The 21,432-nt window shown below is 32.6% G+C and overlaps 1 protein-coding gene across 1 annotated transcript in view; it reads left to right on the top strand.

The window, feature by feature from the left end:
* LOC141489455 (uncharacterized) overlaps window positions 1-21,432 on the top strand; it is a 216,996-nt gene that overhangs the window by 72,540 nt on the left and 123,024 nt on the right. The window contains exon 5 of the mRNA XM_074190069.1: window positions 18,704-18,832. Coding sequence (XP_074046170.1) covers window positions 18,704-18,832 — 129 coding nt within the window. The remainder of the gene's footprint in view (window positions 1-18,703; window positions 18,833-21,432) is intronic.

Here is a 21,432-nt window from a genome sequence, read left to right as displayed (position 1 = left end):
CAGCATGAAGGCAGGAATTCTGGGAAACTCATTCCTCCAACAAAAGCCATCAAATTATGACTCTAGTCAAAATCTAGAGGGGCAGAACCCACAGAAAGACTGATACAATTTCCCAGTCCAACGCAACTTAGAAGATCTCTGGAACTGATTCCACCCAGATTGGGAGTTGGAAAAAGTCACAGCACAGCTGCAGCTGCAGCCACAGGCCAGCTGGGCTGGGGGCCTGGGTCCATGACAGATGGGGCAGTTAAATCATCAGGAATAGCTGAAAAGGGGTGGTGAGAGAACTCTGCCTCACTTAGAGTGAGTGTGGAGCACAGCTCCAAACTCAGAGCAGCCCTGTGGTGAGAACATGCAGTAGTAGTCAGCAGAGTCACCCAGCATGTCCAGAGCTCTCAGCCCATAGACAGTACCCTTCCTGGGGGGGGGGGGGGGGAAGGAGACTGCAAAGATCTCTCTCTGCTCTCCCTGGAGCAGGACTTAGCTGTTTGTCTACATTCTTATCCGGGTAGCAGTTTAGGCTCCCAGTCATCCTATCTAAGCAGGGATCATCCTTCCCACTCCAGGACGGGCAGTGATCACAGGCAAGAGAGCAGCCAAAGCCTCTCAGAGGACCTTGGAAGAATTAAGATCCCTGTGGGTTGTCCTCTAACACCCCCCTAAAGCCTTGGAAGTGTGGCAAATCAGTCATAGGTTGAGGAAATGAGCAAACAACAGAAAAAGAAGAGTTGGACCACAGAAAATTACTTTGGTCCCATGGAAGATTCAGAAAATGACAAAATCTAAGCTGCTCTATCCAAAACCTCAAAGAGAAATAGAAAATGGGCTCGGGTTATTCAATGAGCTCAAAAAAAGACTTTGAAAAGCAATTAAGGGAGGTAGACAAAAAATTGGGAGGAGAAATGAGAGCAATGCAGATAAATCATGAAAACCAAATCAGCAGCTTAGTGGAAGAAATACAAAAAATAATGAAGAAAATAATATATTAAAAAACTACTTTAGGCCAAGTGGAAAATGCAACACAAAAGGCAAATGAGGAGAAGAATGCCTTAAAAAGCAGAATTGGACAGCTGGAAAAGGAGATAAAAAAGAAAATAACTCCTTGCAATGCAGAATTGAACTAAAGGAAGCTGATGACTTTGTGAGAACTCAGGATGAAATAAACTGTACAAAAAAGTCCCCTAAAAAATACAAGAAAATGTAAAATATCTCACTGGAAAAACAACCAACCTTGAAAACAGATCCAGAAGAGAGAATTTAAAAATTATTGGGCTACCTGAAAGTCATGACAGGCAACAGAACCTAGACTTCATTTTTTCAAGAAGTAATTCAGCAAAATTGCCCTGAGATCCTAGAAGCTGAGGGAAAAAAGAAATTGAGGGAATTTACCAGTTACCTCCTGAAAGACATCTCAAAAGATAAACTTCCAGGAATATTATAGCCAAACTCCAAAACTCCCAAGTCAAAGACAAAATACTAAAAGGCAGCCAGAAACAAGCAATTCAGCTACCGTGGCTCTATAGTCAGGATTATAAAGGATCTGGCAGCATCTGCATTAAGGGTTTGTAGGGCTTGGAATATGATACTCTGGAAGGCAAAAGACCTTGGTTTACAACTGAGAATCAACTACCCAGCAAACTTGAACATCCTTTTTCAGGGGAAAAGATGGATTTTCAATGAAATGGGACTTTCAAACTTTCCTGTTGAAACAACCAGAACTGAACAGAAATTTTGATCTCCAGGTACAGGACTCAGGTGAACCATAGAGGGGGTAGATGACAAGGACTTACTATGAGGAACTTAATGATGAGCTGTTTGTATTCCTGCATGGGAAGAAAATTTTGATAACTCATATGAATTTTCCCATTCATATGTGCCGTTAGAAGGAATATATATATATATATATATATATATATATATATATATATATATATATATAGACAAAGCATAGGAAGGAGCTGAATAGGATTATATAATATAGTAAAGATATGGAATTAATGGGTGATAAAGGAAAGTACTGGGAGAAAGAGGAGAGGAAGAAGATGCTAAGATATTTCACCTAAGACTCAAGAAAAAGCTTTGACAATGGAATGGAATGGGAAAAGGTGAAGGGGAATGAATAAGCCTTCATTCTCATCAGAAATGGCTCAGAAAGGAAATAACATAAACACTTAATAAGGTATAGAAATTTATCTTTACCTCAAGAAAAATGAGAGTGAAGGGAGGGGATAAAGGGGAATGGGGGGAGGGAAGTGGGGAGTACGTGATAAGAGAGGGTAGATCGTGGGAGAGGGTAATCACAAACAACATGATTCTGGACAGGGACAGGAAGAAAGGAGAGAGAGAATGGAACAGATGACAGTGGGGAGGGATAGAGTGGAGGGAAATGCAACTATTGATAGCAACTATGGGAAAAATATTGAAGCAACTTCTTTGGATGTTATGATGAGGAAGACAACTCATCCCAGAGAGAAAATCAATGGAATCTGAACACAGACTGAAGTATACTTTCTCTCTCTCTCTCTCTCTCTCTCTCTCTTGAAGTTTTCCATTTTTTTGCAGTGGGAGGGGGGTTATTATTACTCTCACATCAAGATTATTAGAATAATATAAAATAAAGAACAACAACAACAACAACAATAATAATAATAATAATAAAAAGAAAACGTAGACAATATATTTCAAAAATATCAAGGAAAACTAACCTTATCTTCTACAACTTGTTGTTAAAATAGAAATTGAAAGAATATACTGATTACCAACTAAAAGAAAAAATAAAAGGAAAACTCCTGGGTATATTATAAACAAATTCCATAGTTCCCAGGTCAGAGGTAACATTTCAGGCAGCAAGAAAGAAGCCATTCCAATTCTATGGAATTACAATTAGGATTATACAAATTTAGCAGCTAAAACAATGATACTGTGGAAGACTAAATACCTTGAATTACAATTTAGAATAATCTACCCACCAAAATTGAATATAAGCCTTCAGGAGAAAAAAAGATATTAATCAAACCTTAATCAAATAGAAGGTTTTCAAACATTTCTGATTAAAATACCAGGGCTGAATAGAAAACTGGACTTTCAAATAGAAATATGTTCAAGAGAAGCTTAAGAAGGTAACATGAAAGGAACCCAATATGAAAATGCATAGTTTAATCTTACAAAGCATTGATCATCAAAAAGACTCGGGCAATGACTATGAAACAGAATGGTAGATCAATGGAATAATTTATAATATGCAGTAATAAACGACCATAATAATCTGGTGTTTAAAAAGTTCACAGAACTGAACTTTGGCGGCAAGACTGAATAACTGACAAAATTGTTGGGAAATCTAGATAGCAGTTTGGCAGAAACTAGGCATTGACCAATATCTTGTACCATATGCCAAGATAAAGTCAAAATGGATAAATGATTTAGAAATAAAGGATGATAACATATGTAAATGAGGGCAGCACAGAAAAACGAACCTATTTATATATGTGTGTGAATAAAGATGAAATTTATGAGAAAAGAAAGAAGAGATTATGGGAAGAAAAATAAATTATTTTTGATGACATGAATTTAAAGTTATTGCATGGACAAAACAATGAAGCCAAAATTAGAAGGGATAGAGGAAACTAGGGGAACTTGTAAAAAATAAAAGTTTCTTTGTTATAATTCATTTATACACACACACACACACACACACACACACACACACACACACACACACACAGATGTCAAAATTTATTGGAATAAGAGCCATTTCCCAGATATAAATGGTCAATGATTTGAACATAGAATTTTCAGAGGAAGAAATCAAACCTGTTAATTGTAACACAAAAAGCTGTAAATCACTGTTGAATAGAAAATGCAAATTAAAATTACTCTGACATGTTATCTCACAACTTTAAGATTGGCTTCTATGACAGAAAAAGAAAATGACAAATGTTGGAAGAGTATACTGAAAAATTATGCCATTAATGAATCATTCTGGAGAAAAATTTGGAAATATGTCCAAAGGTCCATAAAAATAGGCATATATTGTTAGCCAATAATGCCATTATTAGGTCTGTATCCAAAGAGACCAAAGATAAGGGAAAATGACTTACTTGTAAAGGGATATTTATAGAAGTTCTTTTTGTGATAGGCAAAGGATTGGAAATTGAGGGGATGATCATCCATTGGGGAATTGTTGAACAAATTGTGGCATATGATTGTGAAATGATAAACAGAATGATTTGAGGAAAAATTTTTTTGATTGCTTACATCACCTCATGTGGAGTGAAATGAGTAACACCAGGAGAATATGGTATTATTACACGATGATCAACTGTAAATTACTCTTCTCAGCAATACAATAATCCAAGACAATTCCAGAGGACCCAAAATGGAAAGTGCTATCCATCTCCAAAGAGAGAATTGATGAATTCCAAATACATACTGAAGCCTTCTTCTATTTTCTTTATTTTCTTTTGTATCATGACTAATATAGAAATATATTTGGTATGAACTTACATGTATATTCAAAATGAAAGTCTTGTCTTCTCAAGGAAGGGGAAAATTGGGAAGGAGCAAGAACATTTAGAATTCAAAATTCTAAAAAAAAAGAATGTTAAAATTGTTTTTGCATGTAATTTGGTAAAAATAAAATATTAAATAAATAAGTTAAATTCCAAGCATATTTCCTAATATGTAGAAAGTGTTTCATGAATACTTGTTGATTAAGTAATAATACTAAATAAAAGAGAATAAACAAAGACAAATAAATTAAAACAATATCCTTGAATTGTAACAAATGCCTAAAATAAAATCATTAAAAGACTTTCTATGCATATTTTCTGAAGTTGCTTTCACTATATTTTTATATAATTTCCAGCTTTGAAATGGCAAGGTTGTTGATGAAAGTTATCATTAAAAGCTAGAAAATCACATATAAATATGTTGGAGTATTTTGTTTAAAATTAGTTGCCAGGATCTAATTTATTTAAAACCTCTCTTAAATTGATTTTATAGGGTCTGTTTCCTGTAACCTAGCTTACCTAATTACTATATGACCCATATTTGTTACTTAAAAAATCAAAATGGGGGCAGCTAGGTGGCACTGTGGCTAGAGGATCTGGAGGATCTTAAATCTGGCTTCAGACACTTAATAATTTCCTAACAGGGTGACCTTGGGTAAGTCACTTAATCCCATTGCCTTGCAAAGACTAAAAAATCAAAATGAAAGCATATTTAACTTTAATAGCACTGGAATCTACTTTTTTGTATCATGGTGGGGGTATGGGAGAGAATCAGAAGAAAATTAGTTTCCTTTGTAAATGCAAAATAAATGGATTTTTCATGTCAAACAAAATAAGGTTGGTATGGACAGCAACTGCATATTTTTAGAAGGAAAAAAGAAAAAAAATCAACAAGCAGGCCATCTTTTTCTTGCAAATTTCCAATGCTGAATAGTGATCTGTAATTAGCCAACTGAATATTTCATGTTATTTGAATGCTTATCTTCTCTAAATTTAGAGAATTAATTATTTTGGTAAATGGTGGTATCTTTGAATAAGTGCCTTTGGAAATGGTTTGTTGGCATTTATGCAATCTTTGTAACTGCTGAGATAGTATGTTTGCATTCATGAGCTTCTCTCCAAATTTCCTATGAATTGTGGCTTATATCCAAATTTTTCAGATGCATTTACCAGTCAAATTAAAGTCTTAATGGTGGATGTTCCATTACCATCTAAGCAAAGTCGAAGAAGAATAACACCTGTATAGAGATCATGGGTGAAAAAAAGAAAAAAAATCATGGTGAGAGTGAATGTATCAGCATTACAGCAGCCAGGATTGGAATTTTCCCCCAAATCTTATGACATTTGGCATTACTTATGCATCATATGAAATATTGTTTAAGATTTAATGTAGCATTGCACCACTTCCCTCTCTCCTTTACTGCCCAGGTTGTAAAAACAAAAACCCTAACTGAGATTTGCCAAAGTTTTGTTGAGCAAATCTCAATATAGAGGTTTTAGTTTCTAAGGGAAATACTTCCTATGGAAAAAAAAACAGAAAACACATACACACACATACATTTCTAAATCTTTGCTAAATGATTGCTTAAACAGTACTATAAATTGGCAGTCTTAGCTAAAGGGATTTCTTCTATAACTTTATTTCCCAATGGATTTAAAGTATTGAATAATATCTTCAAGGACACTGAGATTCTTACCTCCTTTCAGATTTCCTTTTATTTTTGCAGTCAAAATTAATGAATTCTTCAGCCATCCTTCTTAAATTCTATAATGATATTCATGATTTCTAGATTTCTTGTTTTTTAGAGTTCTGCTGTCAGTTATGCAAAATATGTCCTTCTATGTCTCACTTACCTTTTACTTACCAGATGCTTTCTACTACAGTATCACATTTGGTCCTAACAACCCTGTTGGTAGGTGGGGTCATTATTTTGTCTGTTTTACAGTTGAGTATTTAAATTATAGACAAGATAAGTGATTTTACAAAAAAAAAACCACATAGGGAGAATAAGCAAAGGAACAGGGTTTTGAATTCAACTCTTTTGATTCCTAGTTCAATGTCAATTCTAGAACAATTTAGTACATTAATAATAGATTAAGAATACTTATTGCAATAGAGACTCCATTGGGAAGATGTGTGCTCAAAGAAACAGAAACCTTAGTCAAAGGCAAGTATTAGTAAAAACAACCTCAGTTGGAAGGAGGGGATGGATAAGTCTAGGGTAGAACATGGGAAGAATTCTTATTTTAACTATTTATTTTTCCTAACTAGGAATATAACTTTTTTCACTCAACTGAAGGACTTGAAGTGTCACAAATAGAAATTTGACTACTGGGTGAGTGTCTAGGTCAACCTTACCTAGTTGCAGCTATCTTATATTATACTATATAAATATTTTTTTCTAAGCAAAAAACACATAGTTGAAGTAGAATAAATCTCTCAATAAAAGGTATAGATGATATTATAAAGCAACAATTCATCTGTTCATATTTAATCTTATAAAATAAATTTTCCCATAAATTTAATTTTTTTAAAATTTAAAATTTTAAAATTTAAATAATTTAGGTTGTAAGTACTTTGTTGGAACTGTGTTTTTTAATCGATGTGTCTACTGCAGTATTTACAGTCTTTCCCATAACCCGGTTGAGTATCTTCGAGGAACGTATAGGTCTCTGTTCATATATTACTTGATGTTGGTACTCATTAGGTTATTGGACAGAGTTGTTTTTGTAGTTGAATCATTTATAGAGTTTTATGTTTTCTTTATTCCATTTCTGTTATAGTCTTTTTCTTTAAAGTTCCCCCCAAAAATTCTTATAAAAGTTGGTATAGATGATGATTTGCTAAATTCTAGTCTATTATAGACTGATTTTGGACAGTGTTTCTGGGTCTTCATATAATCAAATCTGATTAAATTTCAGTTCCAGTATAGTCACTTCTACAATATGCCTTCAATTGTGATAAAAATACAGTCTGTGGAGAATCTTCAAGGTTGCATTTGACTCTTAGTGAGTTAAATGCCATGTTAAAAGTCATTAAATGTCTAATTGTTGTTATGATGGGAACAAATTGCAATTCATTTAAAGGCAAATTTAATATCTGTCTTAATTACTAGGTTTAAATTCTCCTGGTAATAGGCTAAAATTCTGTATCTTGGAATAAGATAGAAAAACTTAATCAAAATCACTAGTTTGTCTGTTTTCATATGACCACGAATGCATAAAATACAATTGGTTTTGCCCTCTGGCTGTAGTTGTTCACCCTTGGTCTAGAATGAAATGGAATATACTACTTTCTGAATTAGACTTTTTCCATAGTTGGAATGAGTATTAATCTTGGGTCATTGAATTTAGTTTCAAATCCTGCTTCTGCCACTAATAACTGAATGACTTTGTTTATGTCACTTAACCTTTATGGGTTTCATATACTACCTCTTAGTAGTTGGAATAAAAATTCTTCCTGTGGTTAAATTGTAAAAAAAAAAAAAAATCTCTTTTTTTCTGGAATTCCTTAAAAACATTGGGATCATGTGACTTCCTAAGAAAGTAGGATTCCTGAATTTAACTTTGACATCTGCAAAAATAGTTTTTTTCAACACTTGCATATATTAAGGGATTCTGAACCTTGACTCTCAGAATATTTTTCTTTTCAGCGGGTCTACTCTTGTCTGTATGACTACAGGTTACAAACTAATCTTCTATAGTGAGCAAAGGCACTTTTAAAATTTCAATTGAATAGCAACAAATATTTTTTTTGATGCATGTACTTTAGTTTAAGATTTTTTTAATGAGCAAAACTTTATTTGCTCTTCTTCCCATTCCATCCCCCCAAAATTTTATGTTAAAAATGTATACCTCTCTTTGAACATTTTTGTCAGAAAATAGGTGATAAGGTTCATTATTAGTTCCCTGGATTATCGTGGTTGGCCTTTGTATTCTTATCTGTTTTTGGTTTTGGAGATATGAAATATACAAAATTCATAGGCATTGAGGTGAGACAGCTCCTGTTCTCAATGAATTTTGCATTCTAATGGTGCAAACATACAATATGAGATGACAATTTAAATCTTCATTCCACAAATAATATGTCATATAAAATACTTATAGAAGAGTGCCATTTGAAATTTGTAATTGGAAGTATGATGCAATTATTGTGATATAAATTAAAATCATGACAACTCTTGTTTTATCTTTTAGTTAGAATACAAATAGTAGTACAGTAAAACAGCATTTTAAAATACTGTAGATTCTGTAGAGCTAATTAACATTTTGAAAAGGACAAGGACTATAAATTATATAGACTATCCATTACTAACTACATTAACATACATATCCTCTTTTTAAAAAATTGACAGTGCTAATGTAACTATGAGACTGTTCATGGGTGCAATTCACAAAAGTTCAAAGGAATATCTAGTAATTTCATTCCATATTGCATAGATAGGATTTATTTTTTTTAACATTTCACAAATTGCTTAATGCTCAGAGAAAAGTCAAGATATATAAAGTAAATGTCAAATTCTGTTTTGAATTTGTGCAACAAGGATTTTTTAGCAAACCATGCCATTAGGCAAAGGACATAGTGAACTTTTTTTAATGACATTTGTACAAGATAGTATAAATGACATATAGCATAATTTTAATGTTCATGTAAGTGTGAGGTTAGTTCTTAAAATAGTCTTTTAATGATGCTAAGCAGGGCTCAGAATTATTTAATTTATTTTGTAAAATGACGATGAAATTCTTAAATTGAATTTAATAATAATTAAATTTCAATACAATTATTTTAAAATTGTATATAATAAATAATGAATTTTAATAAATATACTAAAGTTAATAATTCAAATAAAAATTAGAGATTGCTGTACCTCATTCTAAACAGAATATGTTTTTGAAAAATGATAACAGAATCTTGATAATTTAATCATGTTCCATTGCCACTTTAAGTGCACTTAGCATCTTGCTATTCAAATGAATTATGTGGCAACTTTTCAATAAAGTAAAGATTTCTTTTGTCAGATGAAAGCTGGCATAGGACAGTGGAAAGAATGTCTACTTTGGGGTTGTTTGATCTGAGTTCAAATCCAGGTCCTTTTACTAATACCTGATTGACCTTGGATAAGTCATTCTACTTTTGGGGGCTTCAGTTTCCTCAGCTAAAATGAAAGTTCAACTGCATGACCTCTAAGGTCCATTTTGATTCTAAGTCTGTGGAATCCATAAACTGTTAAATTTTTAATATAAATAGATAAAAGGAATATGGATAAAACCACATTAGTCTGGTTAAATAGAAATACATGCACAATTGTTTAGGTATGAAAGCAGCAAATTATTAAATTTAGTTTTTTTAACCTTAACAGAAGGCAAAATGAAGAAAACTTACATAAATTAGAATTATTAATAATCATACATTTTAGCTGATGAGAACAATAAACCAAACCTCGTTGAAAAAGTTTTCTACAAGATTCTAGAATTAATATTTACTCAAGGAAAGTTTAATTTGGGCTATGGCCCTTAGTAGGTATTCTTCAACCACTTGCCTTTGAAGTCTTGAGTTAAAGTTTGTGAGGTAATTTATTTTTCTTTTGTTAGGATCTGGTCATTCTTTTTTTTTCTGTTACCAACAAGTGATGGATTGAGGTCCAATATGAATATATGATGATAATTGCACATCTCTGGAGATCCTATTATATCTATCTCCAATAGGAAATTAAAGCAAATGAATAATTCATCTCTGGCTAAGTCACTAAATATGCCATTTGTTTATGTTTAATTATTTGTATATACTCTGTACCCTCTCCTATATAAACTATTTGAGAATAGGCATATCTCTTCATTTGAATTTCTTATCAAACATTGAATCTGTCTTTCCTGCTCATATCCAGTCTGACTTGAGTCCAGGCACAAAGCTGCTTAATAGCTTTGCCATCACAGTCAAGTCATTTAATCTTTCCTAGTATTTCATTTTCCCTTCTGTAAAATGGGAATGAAAATAATTTTAGGATTTTTATGAGAAAAGTGATTTTATATTCTAAAATGCTGCAGAATTATGATCTATTTTAACATATGAAAATTTAATTAGCATTCAAAGAAAGGAATAACTTATATTTGTGTGACTATTTTCAGCATTGCTTTATGTGAAACTTCCAGATGGCTTTGCTTCTAATACTTGAAAAATTGCAGCTATATGGTAATTTTTATTATGTGCAAAAGAAATACATCAAACCACTTAGGCCACCTTGCTCTCTAGGTCTGTTTAGTGATACTTGCTTGGGGTGGGGTGGGGAAGTGGTAATGGTGGGATTTATTTCCAAAGATTTTTGTAGTGGAATTGTCTACTTATTGAGTTTATATGAAAGCAGTTTAATAGCTCTGGTTTTCATGAGATAATGAAGCTTTGTAAGGATACCTGGGCCACACAGAGGGAGTACATGGGTTCAAACACATCTATGTTGAAGAGGCTTTCTTTTATTTCATTCTCATTCCCAGGCCTTAGGGATGCATTATAGAAGGAAAAAAAAAACTTAGCCACTGGAGAACCACAGAAGTCTCAGCAACTGGAATCCAACAAAAGTTTTCCAAATGCTTTTTGTTGAATATGAACTATACAATTCCTATGTTTTTCTGATGAACCTATATCTAGCTAGGTCCCAGACTAATAAAGTGAACTCTTTAGGTAATGATTTGTTAGTAGATTGGGGATTGGGAATAAATATTTAATGATTACTTTTATATGCAAAAAATTCACAAATATTTGATCCTCATAATTTAAAAGCTTTGCAAGCTAAACAAAAACACTTGGGTTTTATTCTAGAGACAGCATGGAGACAATAGAGCTAAGTCAGGAAGTGACATCACTTTGATTGGATATAGGTAGAAAACAATTAGAAATATAAAATGTGATCTGTCAGAGGTGCTTTAGTTAGACTTTGCAGGGAGAGCCGCTGGGCACAAGAGTTTGGATGAATTGATTTTGTTAATCTTTAGACTTTAATGGAATTTTAGTTGACTTGCAGATGGCTTATGTTTTATGGTTGCTCATTCTCTCTGCTTTTTTCTCATCTGAAAAAATATAGTGTTAAATATGTGATCTCATTTGATCCTCACAAGCACCCTGGGACAAAGGTGCTTTTGTTGTTTAGTCATTTCAGTTGTGTCAACTCTTCATTCCTAACTGGGATTTTCTTGGCAAAAATAATCGAGTGATTTGCCATTTCCTTACTTATTTGTTAATCAGCTCTTTTTACAGATGCAGAAACTGAGGCAAGTGGGATTAAGTTACTTGCCCAGGATCACACAGCTAGGAAGTGAAGCTAGATTTGAACTCCGGGAGAGGAGTTTTCCTTTTGCCAGGCCCCACATTCTAGCCATTGTGCCACACAGTTGTTGTTTTTCCCTTTTTTGTAGAGGAGGACACAGTCATAGAGAAGTTAAGTGATTTTCCCAGGTACACACAGCTAATATATGAGGCTGGATTTGAACTCAGGTCTTCATGTCTTCAGGCTAGACTAGACTAGTGTCTAGTTTTCTAACATTTCCCGAATTACATCATCATAGACATTCTGTTACAGTTAATGCTTCTTTTTCTTCTATCAGAAAGATTTGGCTCTTTATTCCATCCTATTTGTATTCTCATTGCCACTTTTTCTTATGTTTTTGTAAGGCCAATGGGGTTAAGTGGTTTGCCTAAGGCCACACAGCTAGGTCATTATTAAATGTTTGAGACCGATTTGAACCCAGGTACTCCTGACTCCAGGGCTGGTGCTTTATCCACTGTGCCACCTAGCCGGCCCATGCCACTTCTTTTTAATATATTATTCACTTCTTTGCTCTTTAAAGGAGGCACAGAGTTAAAGTGTTCTCCTTATAGGCTAACTTTGAAAGCAGCACAAATCCTTCTTTAGGTTTTTGGAACTTTATTTTCCTCATCACTGCAGGGAAACATATGAAGGTTTAAAATAAGTGTGAAAGTCACATAGTGAGAGAAACCTTAAGCATTATCTGGTTTTCTAGGCAAATGGTATTTCTTAGCTTCCTCCTTAACCTCCAGACTAGATCTTGACTGAATCCCCTCTTTCAGATCATATCATTTGAGATGGGAATCCACTTAAACTTGGCTTATAAGTTGAATCAAACTACATTTTCCATCCAGTCAGGATAAATTGTGAAGGTAGGAAGTAGATGAAATTTGGAAATATATACTATACTATGAGTGGTTCCAAATTGTTTGCCACAGAAAACTTCATCACTAATTCAAAAAACTTCAACAAACATTTATCAATCAACTAGATAAAAATATAAAACAATATGCTCAGCCCTGGTTATCTCAAGGATGCAAAAAGAGGTTTCCCGTATTCAACTGAATTAGCCTTTGCTATAGAGAGCATGACCTATACACAAACAGAATATGATGGGACAAAGAGGATATTCCAAAAGTTCGCTTTACAGAAATTTGTAAAGATAGTGAATTTTCTTTTAATTCCAGAATGGGGAATGTATGGAGGAGATGGAGAGAGGAAATCAAGAAAGGCTTCTTGGAAGAAGTACAAATTGAGTTGGACCTTAAAAGAAAACAAAATTAAAAGGAGGAAATAAAGTGGGAATACATTTTAGTCAAGGGAGTAACCTTTGTAAGTGCACAGAGACAGACAGCAAGATCTTAGACAAATATTCATTTTTGGTGGGACATTAGAGCCCATAATGGAGAATAATGAGAAATAAGTCTGGAAATCAAAGTCCAAGTCAAATTATAAAGGGATTTATTTAGATGCCAACTGGAGCAGCTTATGTTTTATCCATTAAGCAATAGCAGGGAAGAGTACTGGCCAGACTTGTCTATTATGAAGATTATTTTGGTTGCTGTGTAAAGCCTGGATGACAGAAGGAATAGTCCAGATGTGGATGAAGTTAAGGACTGACAAATTTGATCATGTTAACACTGAATTGTCCTTGAGTCACACAGGTTCAGTAGGCTGCTAGAAAGAGAGACTGGCTTCAAGGTTGGGATAATGATACTTATATGGGAAACGGATCAAAATCACAATTATTCCCAAGGTCAAAAGGGGATAGTAGGCAAAGGAGATTGTCATACCATCAATAATGCTAGAGGGTGAGAAATGATATAAAAGATATATGCAAGTCATGCAAAAAAATTAGAAAGTTATTTATTGAGGATGAGAAACAATAGATAGAATAAATGAATTTACCTGAGGATTAAATGAAATAATATTTGTAAAGCACTTGACCTATAGTAGATACTTAATAAGTAATTCTCCTATCCCTCTCACCTGAGGTAATAAAAGTTAAGTTGGCTAAATCCATTTTGGAGTATTCATAGAAACACATGATTTAGAATTATAAATTATTTTTCTTTTAAAGTAGGGAGGGGTTGCAGTCTAATTATTGCTGTCTTCTGTGTACATGGTAACTGTGTTTTTTATGCTCAGTGACTGTAGGCTATTTCATTTGTGTCAGAGATTTTTTGCAATAAGTATCATGTTTCATAAACAGTTCAGTTGACTTTGCCCATAAATTCGAATTTACAACTTGTATTTGTATTAGGAAAATATTTAAATATTAAGTTAAGGGGCAGCTAGGTGGCGTAGTAGATAAAGCACTGGCCTTAGAGTCAGGAGTACCTGGATTCAAATCTGGTCTCAGATACTTAATAATTATCTAGCTGTGTGGCCTTGGGCAAGCCACTTAACCCCATTTGCCTTGCAAAAAAAAAAAAAAAACCTAAAAAATAAATAAATAAACATTAACTTAATGCAGAGTGGCTATGTGGCATAGTGGATAAAGCACTGGCCTTGGAGTCAGGAGTACCTGGGTTCAAATCTGGTCTCAGACACTTAATAATTAACTAGCTGTGTGGCCTTGGGCAAGCCACTTAATCCTGTTTGCCTTGCAAAAAAACCTAAAAAGATAAATATTAAGTTAAATTAAATTAAAATATTAAATTAAAGTATTTAAATATTAAGTTAAAAATATTAAATACTTAAATAGCTTACCTGTAAGATTTTCTATGGATTTTTCCAGTTTCCACTAAAATATATTTTATAACGGATTATATTGCTTCATTGTGATAAGGATGGTAGCATTCCACATGTTTCATTTGACATAAACAGGCAAAAGAGCCTGGGCAATTTCTATGGATTCTGAAAAGCACAGTTTCAAATACTAACTGGAACATCCTTTTTAAAAATTTCCTATGCAGGTTTTGTATTAATATTAATACATATTAGGAACACATCAAAATATTTCTTTTCTTAATGTGAAAATATTTGACTCTTTGAATTAAGGTTCAAAACATCAGAATTTTAATTAATAGTATGCTACTCACTTGCCATAACAACTTGGCTAAATCACTTAATTCAATGTTTAGCTCAATTTCCCTGTTTATAAAATGAGCATTATGAGATCTTCAGCATCATGAGAGTTTTAGAACCAGAAAGTAACTCAAAGTATTCTAGGATAGGAGTACTTAATCTTTTGTTTTTTTTTTATGTTTTGGATCCCTTTGGCAGTTTGGTTAGATCATCTTAGAATCATTTTTTTTATACAAATAACGTGAAACATAAAGGTTTACAAAGGTAATCAATTATGTTGAACCATATATATCATTACCCATAACATGTACACATACATACTACACACAAATATATTTATACACAAACACACATCTATGTCGCAATATGCTAACACATGATGGTTACATGCTTTGTATTTGCATGTGTGTGTGTTTGCATGCATGTATGTATTTTTTGAGGCAGCAAGGTGGTGTAGTAAATAAAGCACTGACCTGCAGTCATGAAGACTTGAACTCAAATTGTGCCTCAGACAAGTACTAGCTGTGTGACCTTGGACAAGTCATTTAGCTTCCATTTCACTTTGAGTTACCTCCCTCAATTGTGATTAGGGTCAAATTTGTGTATACATTTGTTTACATTTATATACATCTACACACATATACTTATCCATACACAATACACAAATGCATAGAAAAATTCATGTATATTGTTAGCTATGTATATACATGTATTAATTTGCACATATAAACACATGTGTACACATACAAAACACTTTTAATATGCTTATCCCCTTAATATATGTATGTATGTGTGTATCTATGTAAACATTTTTGCGCATTTAATTTAAGTTCACACTGTATTATACTTGTTAAAAAAAGCTCTTATTCTAGTCTAACCTCCCTTATTTTACAAATGAAGAAACTGAGGTAGAATGTAGTTAAGTGGCTTATTCAAGGACAAATAGTTAGTGATAAAGTCTTAACTAGAACTCAGGCCTCCTGACTCTCAGTTTAGTATTCTTTCTATCACATCATAAATTATCTTTGAAGCCCTTTAACAAGGTTATATGTCTCAAAGCTTTGTTATTTCAGGGGACTTCAATAGCTTAATTGTTAAAAACAGTTCTGGTGTAATTTCCTAGCATTTTAACTTTGTTTACTTAGCACAGGGATACCCTGAATTAAGTCTGTATAAGTCATAGTGTAACTTGCATAATGAATATGGAATCAACTTAAAAATAAACTGTATAAAATGTTACTAATAAATGTCTGTTTTAAATTGGATAGAATAGGTTTAGTTTAAATTGAATCCAGCATCATCAGTTTCAAATGAAAGTATCATAGTAGTTCAGTAAGAAAGAAAAGGTCAGCCAAGTTGAATGTAGCATAATGGTCAAAGCAAAAGAAAATTTTAGGGGAATGTTCAGATAGAAAATGTCTTCCTTATCCTTTAAAAAGGGCACGCATTTGAATTTTTCCTCATAATCACAAATTATAAAATTTGGAATGTGGGTAGGGAAAGAACACAAGACAAAAATTGTTGAAATAAAACAATACATAAAATAAATAAAATAATTAAATATTCTTGAAATTTCATATAAACTAAAAATTAAAATTTTACCACACCCTTTCTTACACTTGAATAATGAAGATAAGCTTCATAATCTTTATTCTTCTCCTATATCTTTCGTATCCATGAGAAATATTGATCAACATCAGAGGGGAATAAATAGTTACCTAAAACAGTTTAGCATTAGATCACTTTAGTTAGGATAATGTGTACATGCATTCTTGAAAACATTTATTAAATGAGCATTTTCACTAACAAATTTTAAATGTATTTTGAGTTAGGGGTCCTTCTCAGGGTACTTGATGCATAAATTATTATTAAAACATATAGCAATTTGCTTCTCTAATGACTTTAACATATATGAATCTATCATTTATTGCAAGTAAGGTATTCCTTTTTGAAGAGAACTTAATCAGATTTTTAAAAAATAGACATTTTCCCCCACATCTGGTGATTTACCCTTCAGTTTCTAAAGGATTTTGGATTCTCCTTGTCATTAACAACAAAACAAGGAAGAGAAGAATTTAACTTGAATAAATGACTAAGTAGTATATCAAAAGAGTGAAGGCATGACAGAGACAACTGGCTTCTTCATTATTACTAAAGCCTAAATGATTTGGATCACCTGTTCCATATGTAATTAGAGATGCATCTTTTCCTGTCCTCCAACTTTGAAAAAGTTTTATTTTTTCAGTGAGTATAGTTCATTAGCTTTATATATTATTCCCTGAAAGGTTAAGATAGTGTTGGACTCCTTCCCTTGATGAACAGAAGATATTTCTTATCCCTTTGTGTTACCTACCTTGATCATGACCTCCCAGGTTGACTGAAAACACATATTCTTTCAGGATTTGGAGTGCTTCAGGGTGACCATGACCCACAAACCCATTTTACAGTTGTTTTGATTTCCTTAGAAACACTACACTTATCAGACTTTTCAGGATTGATACAATGTCTATATTTTGTAGGAGTAAAGAACACCTGTTCAGATATTACTGGTTAGGTGGCACAGCACTGGCCTTGGAGTCAGGAGGATGCAACACTATGTGACTTTGGGCAAGTCACTTAAAACTGACTGCTTCACATCCAGGACCATCTCCAGCTATCCTGATTCAGATCTGGCCACTGGACCAGGATGATTCCAGAGGAGAAAATGGGGCTTAGTGACTTAGCAAAGTCCCCCCTCACTCAAATCCAATTCATATGCTTGTCTTGGCATCACCTTCCTAATGTCATGGTCTTCTTCAATAATGAAGAGCAATCATCTTTCAATTTATTCAATATCAAATAATTCAATTGCTTCTTTTGAACCTGATTAGGTGTCTTTTTCTTATAAAATAATCCTGTGATATAGTTTCTGTTAATAAAAGTAATTTTTTATTCTTTATGATTTCTGTAATTTTATTCTTCTCATTTCTCTCAAACATTAATACCTAATTTTATATCTACTTGTGTAATTTATAATTACTGTGAAAGAATTCTCTAACCATTCAGTTTTCATAAAAATAAAAAGAATAAAGCAAACTTGTTATTTTTAACTCATTAATTTATCACTTTGGGGGCAGGTAAATAATAAATAATAAAATAATAATTTTATTCATTGATACGTGTTTATCTTGAATAAATAGTTGTATAGAAACATTTTTATTTGATGTCATTTTCAATCATTTTTTCTCAGAAAAGAAAAATAGTATAGTGTATAAAAAGCTGAGCTTGGAGGCATGATGAACAAATTCAAGTCTTGCCCCTCCAACATTCTAACTGTGATGATTGGCAAGGCAATTAATTAGTATCCTAGAAAAGTCTCTAGAACTTACATATTGATCTGAATTAGTATAATGCATTTTCTAATCAGGAAATTTCTTGAATGAATCATAGTTCCATGACACCTTTTTTCCTTAGGATTATTCACCGTGTTTTTGTCCAGTTATAAATATAATAAAGTTATTTATATAGTCACTGCATTGTATGAAATTGAATATACCATAGTGTTCCTCAAACATGAAATATGCAAACAGTAAAAGTCTTTAATCTGGGTCCTTAACTTCTCTCCTGATTTTAAGACTGTATATATATATATATATATATATATATATAATATATATATATATTATATATATATATTTATATATATGTATATACATATATATGTATATATGTATATACATATATATGTATATATATATACTTTTGAATTACAATTAAATGACTTCTATTTGTTTATGAAAATCTATCTACTTTTTTGACTTTAATATCTACTTCAAGGAAGAAAATGTATTTTTCATTTAAAATGAATCTCCTTTTGCTTCTCTGCAGGGTGATATCCAGCAGCTATTAATTACAGCTGACCCTAAAGCAGCTTATGATTACTGTGAGCATTATAGCCCAGACTGTGATTCTCCCAGCCCCAACTCTGCTCAGGCTCAGGAGCCACATATTGAGGAGGTGAGTACACACATATACATGGAAACCCAATCCTTGTTGAATCATATTTTCATACATTTCTTAGAATTGTTTATTTTGTTCTTGACATGTTTAAAAGTAAATCAATAACCTTATTCTATTCTTCATATTGTAGCATTCTACTCCATTCTAGGAGGTGACACCCTAAGACTCCAAAGAGAAGAGAAGACACTTTTATAATTTTCTGTTATAAAAAAAGATTTTTTTCCTTTCAGAATATTTTAAATATAGTATCTTTCTTTTGTATGAGCGTATGTCCATTTTATGCATGCATTTCAACTTTTACTAAAAATCTTTTTGAAAGACATCAAGAATTAGCCTTCTGATTTATATTAAATCAACTTTATCTTCCATAAAGTATGTGATAATTTTCAGTATTTTTCTTTTCTTGTGATGTTTATGTGGTTGAAAGTATTTTGAACTAGGCATGATGGCACACAGGTATAATCACTTGCCACTGTGGAGGCAGAGTTCAGGAATTCTGAGCAACAGTAAAGATAAAGGTGATTGAATTGACTTTCCATCTGGCTCTAAAATGGCAAGTCTGTAATAGAGGAAGTCAAAGCTTCCATTCCAAGTAGCAGTAGAATCAAGTCATGAGGAACTGCTGTATTTCCTTATTGAACCACAGTCTCAAAAAAAATGTTTTGAAATACCAAGGTATATTAAATTCTAAAAAGTAAGTGATATGTATTGAAGCTAAGAAGACTATTTTTCTCTTTATAAATAAATATATTATTTCTTTTTAGAACAAATTATATAGCAAGATTGAGAAATATTGGTTTCAAAATGGAACGTAGTTACAATTTAAGATGACAGCTTATCTTTTTTAATTTAGTTATCACTTTATTACTATTTAGGTAGTCAGAAAAAATGTCATCTTCCAGCATGGTCTATAGAGTTAACATTTTTTGTGTCAAAATTGGTTCATCAAATTAAAATAATAATACATAATTGCTATAGTAAAAATTAGTCCTTTATTTCTGTCCTTTTCATTTGAAATTCCAAGAGAAACCCAATCTTTCTGAAACATTTCCAAAAATGATAGTAAGAATGTATTCATGTTGTTTAGGAGCAATTATTTTTCAAGCTCTGTCCATACATAGTAAATAATAAATGTTTTATCTAATTATTTTTCTATCATCTATATATCATCTATCTATCCCGTCTTAAAATAACATTTCTATATGTAAAATGATATGTCAGGTTGATCCATGATTTGATAGGAATATAGATGCTGATGATTATTGACTCAGAGCTTTACTGAATAAGAGATTCAAATGATACAATGTGGCAAACTGAATTAAAATTGTCCTCTATGTCAGTTCAATTACAGTTCTACTAACAATGTGACCTTGGTCAAGTCACTTAATATTTCAAAATTCCAGACAGCACTTTAAGGCTATTATTGGAAGAGACTGCATAAATTTGGACTTGGGAGGGAGGGAGGGAGGGAGGGGGAGAGAGAGAGAGAGAGAGAGAGAGAGAGAGAGAGAGAGAGAGAGAGAGAGAGAGAGAGAGAGAGAGAGAGAGAGAGAGAGAAGATATATATCCTTGAAAGAAGATGTCATGGATTTAGGGATCAAGACATTATATAATTTCTCAGAAATGTAACACACAATATTTTCTCTTCTATCTAAATATTTATTACTGGCTGGTTTTAACTGATTTTTTCTAAAGAGAATGCATGTTGATTAAGTGAGAGAGATATTAAATGCATATTTCCCCCAGAGACTTCTTTTTAGCATGAGAATTGAATTTAAAGAAAATAACCAGTGTAAGAATATTCTTTTAAGCATCAGAAGTGTACTCCAGACAATGCATATTTGTGTAATAAGTTTTGCTTGGATATAATTTTAGGGTATGTAATTAAAACTGATCCTTGACCCCAACATTTGATAGGAAGTGGTGAGATATCAAAGATAGAAGAAATATATGAAAATGACCTGGTTCTTTCCCAACATTTGTAATCTAGAGTAATTTTTATACTGAGCTTGAATTTATTTTATTCCCCAAGGGTATCTTATTTTATCACTATCTTCTTATAATTTGTCTTAGTATTTTCTTGGAATATCAAGGATAACAGGAAAGGGGAGATTAGTGTCAGTGGGTCTGTAGGACTATTGATTGTTGTTTTAGCATTCAACATTTTGGTGCATTGTGTAATCTCAGTAATTGTCATTCTTATCTCCTGAAATCTACGATATCTGAATGTCCATGATGATGATTGATGAAGTAATTGCTCTTCCATGTATGTCTTCTTATGTATTTGCTTCTCTCCCCATATGCACACACACGTGTGTGTGTGTGTGTGTGTGTGTATGTATATATATATATATATATGTATTGTGTCTATATACTCATATATAAATACTTGCACACATACATACATGGTTCTTTATTGATAAGATAAAGTAAGGTAAAATAAGATAAAAAAACAAATAAAAGGGGGCAGCTAGGTGGCGTAGTAGATAAAACACTGGCCTTGGAGTCAGGAGTACCTGGGTTCAAATCCAGTCTCAGACACTTAATATTACCTAGCTGTGTGGACTTGGGCAAGCCACTTAACCCCATTTGCCTTG

The sequence above is a fragment of the Macrotis lagotis genome, chromosome 5, assembly GCF_037893015.1.
Source record: "Macrotis lagotis isolate mMagLag1 chromosome 5, bilby.v1.9.chrom.fasta, whole genome shotgun sequence".
Classification (NCBI taxonomy): domain Eukaryota; kingdom Metazoa; phylum Chordata; class Mammalia; order Peramelemorphia; family Peramelidae; genus Macrotis; species Macrotis lagotis.
Note: the sequence above shows the minus strand (reverse complement) of the source record. Positions and strands in the feature narration are given on the sequence as shown.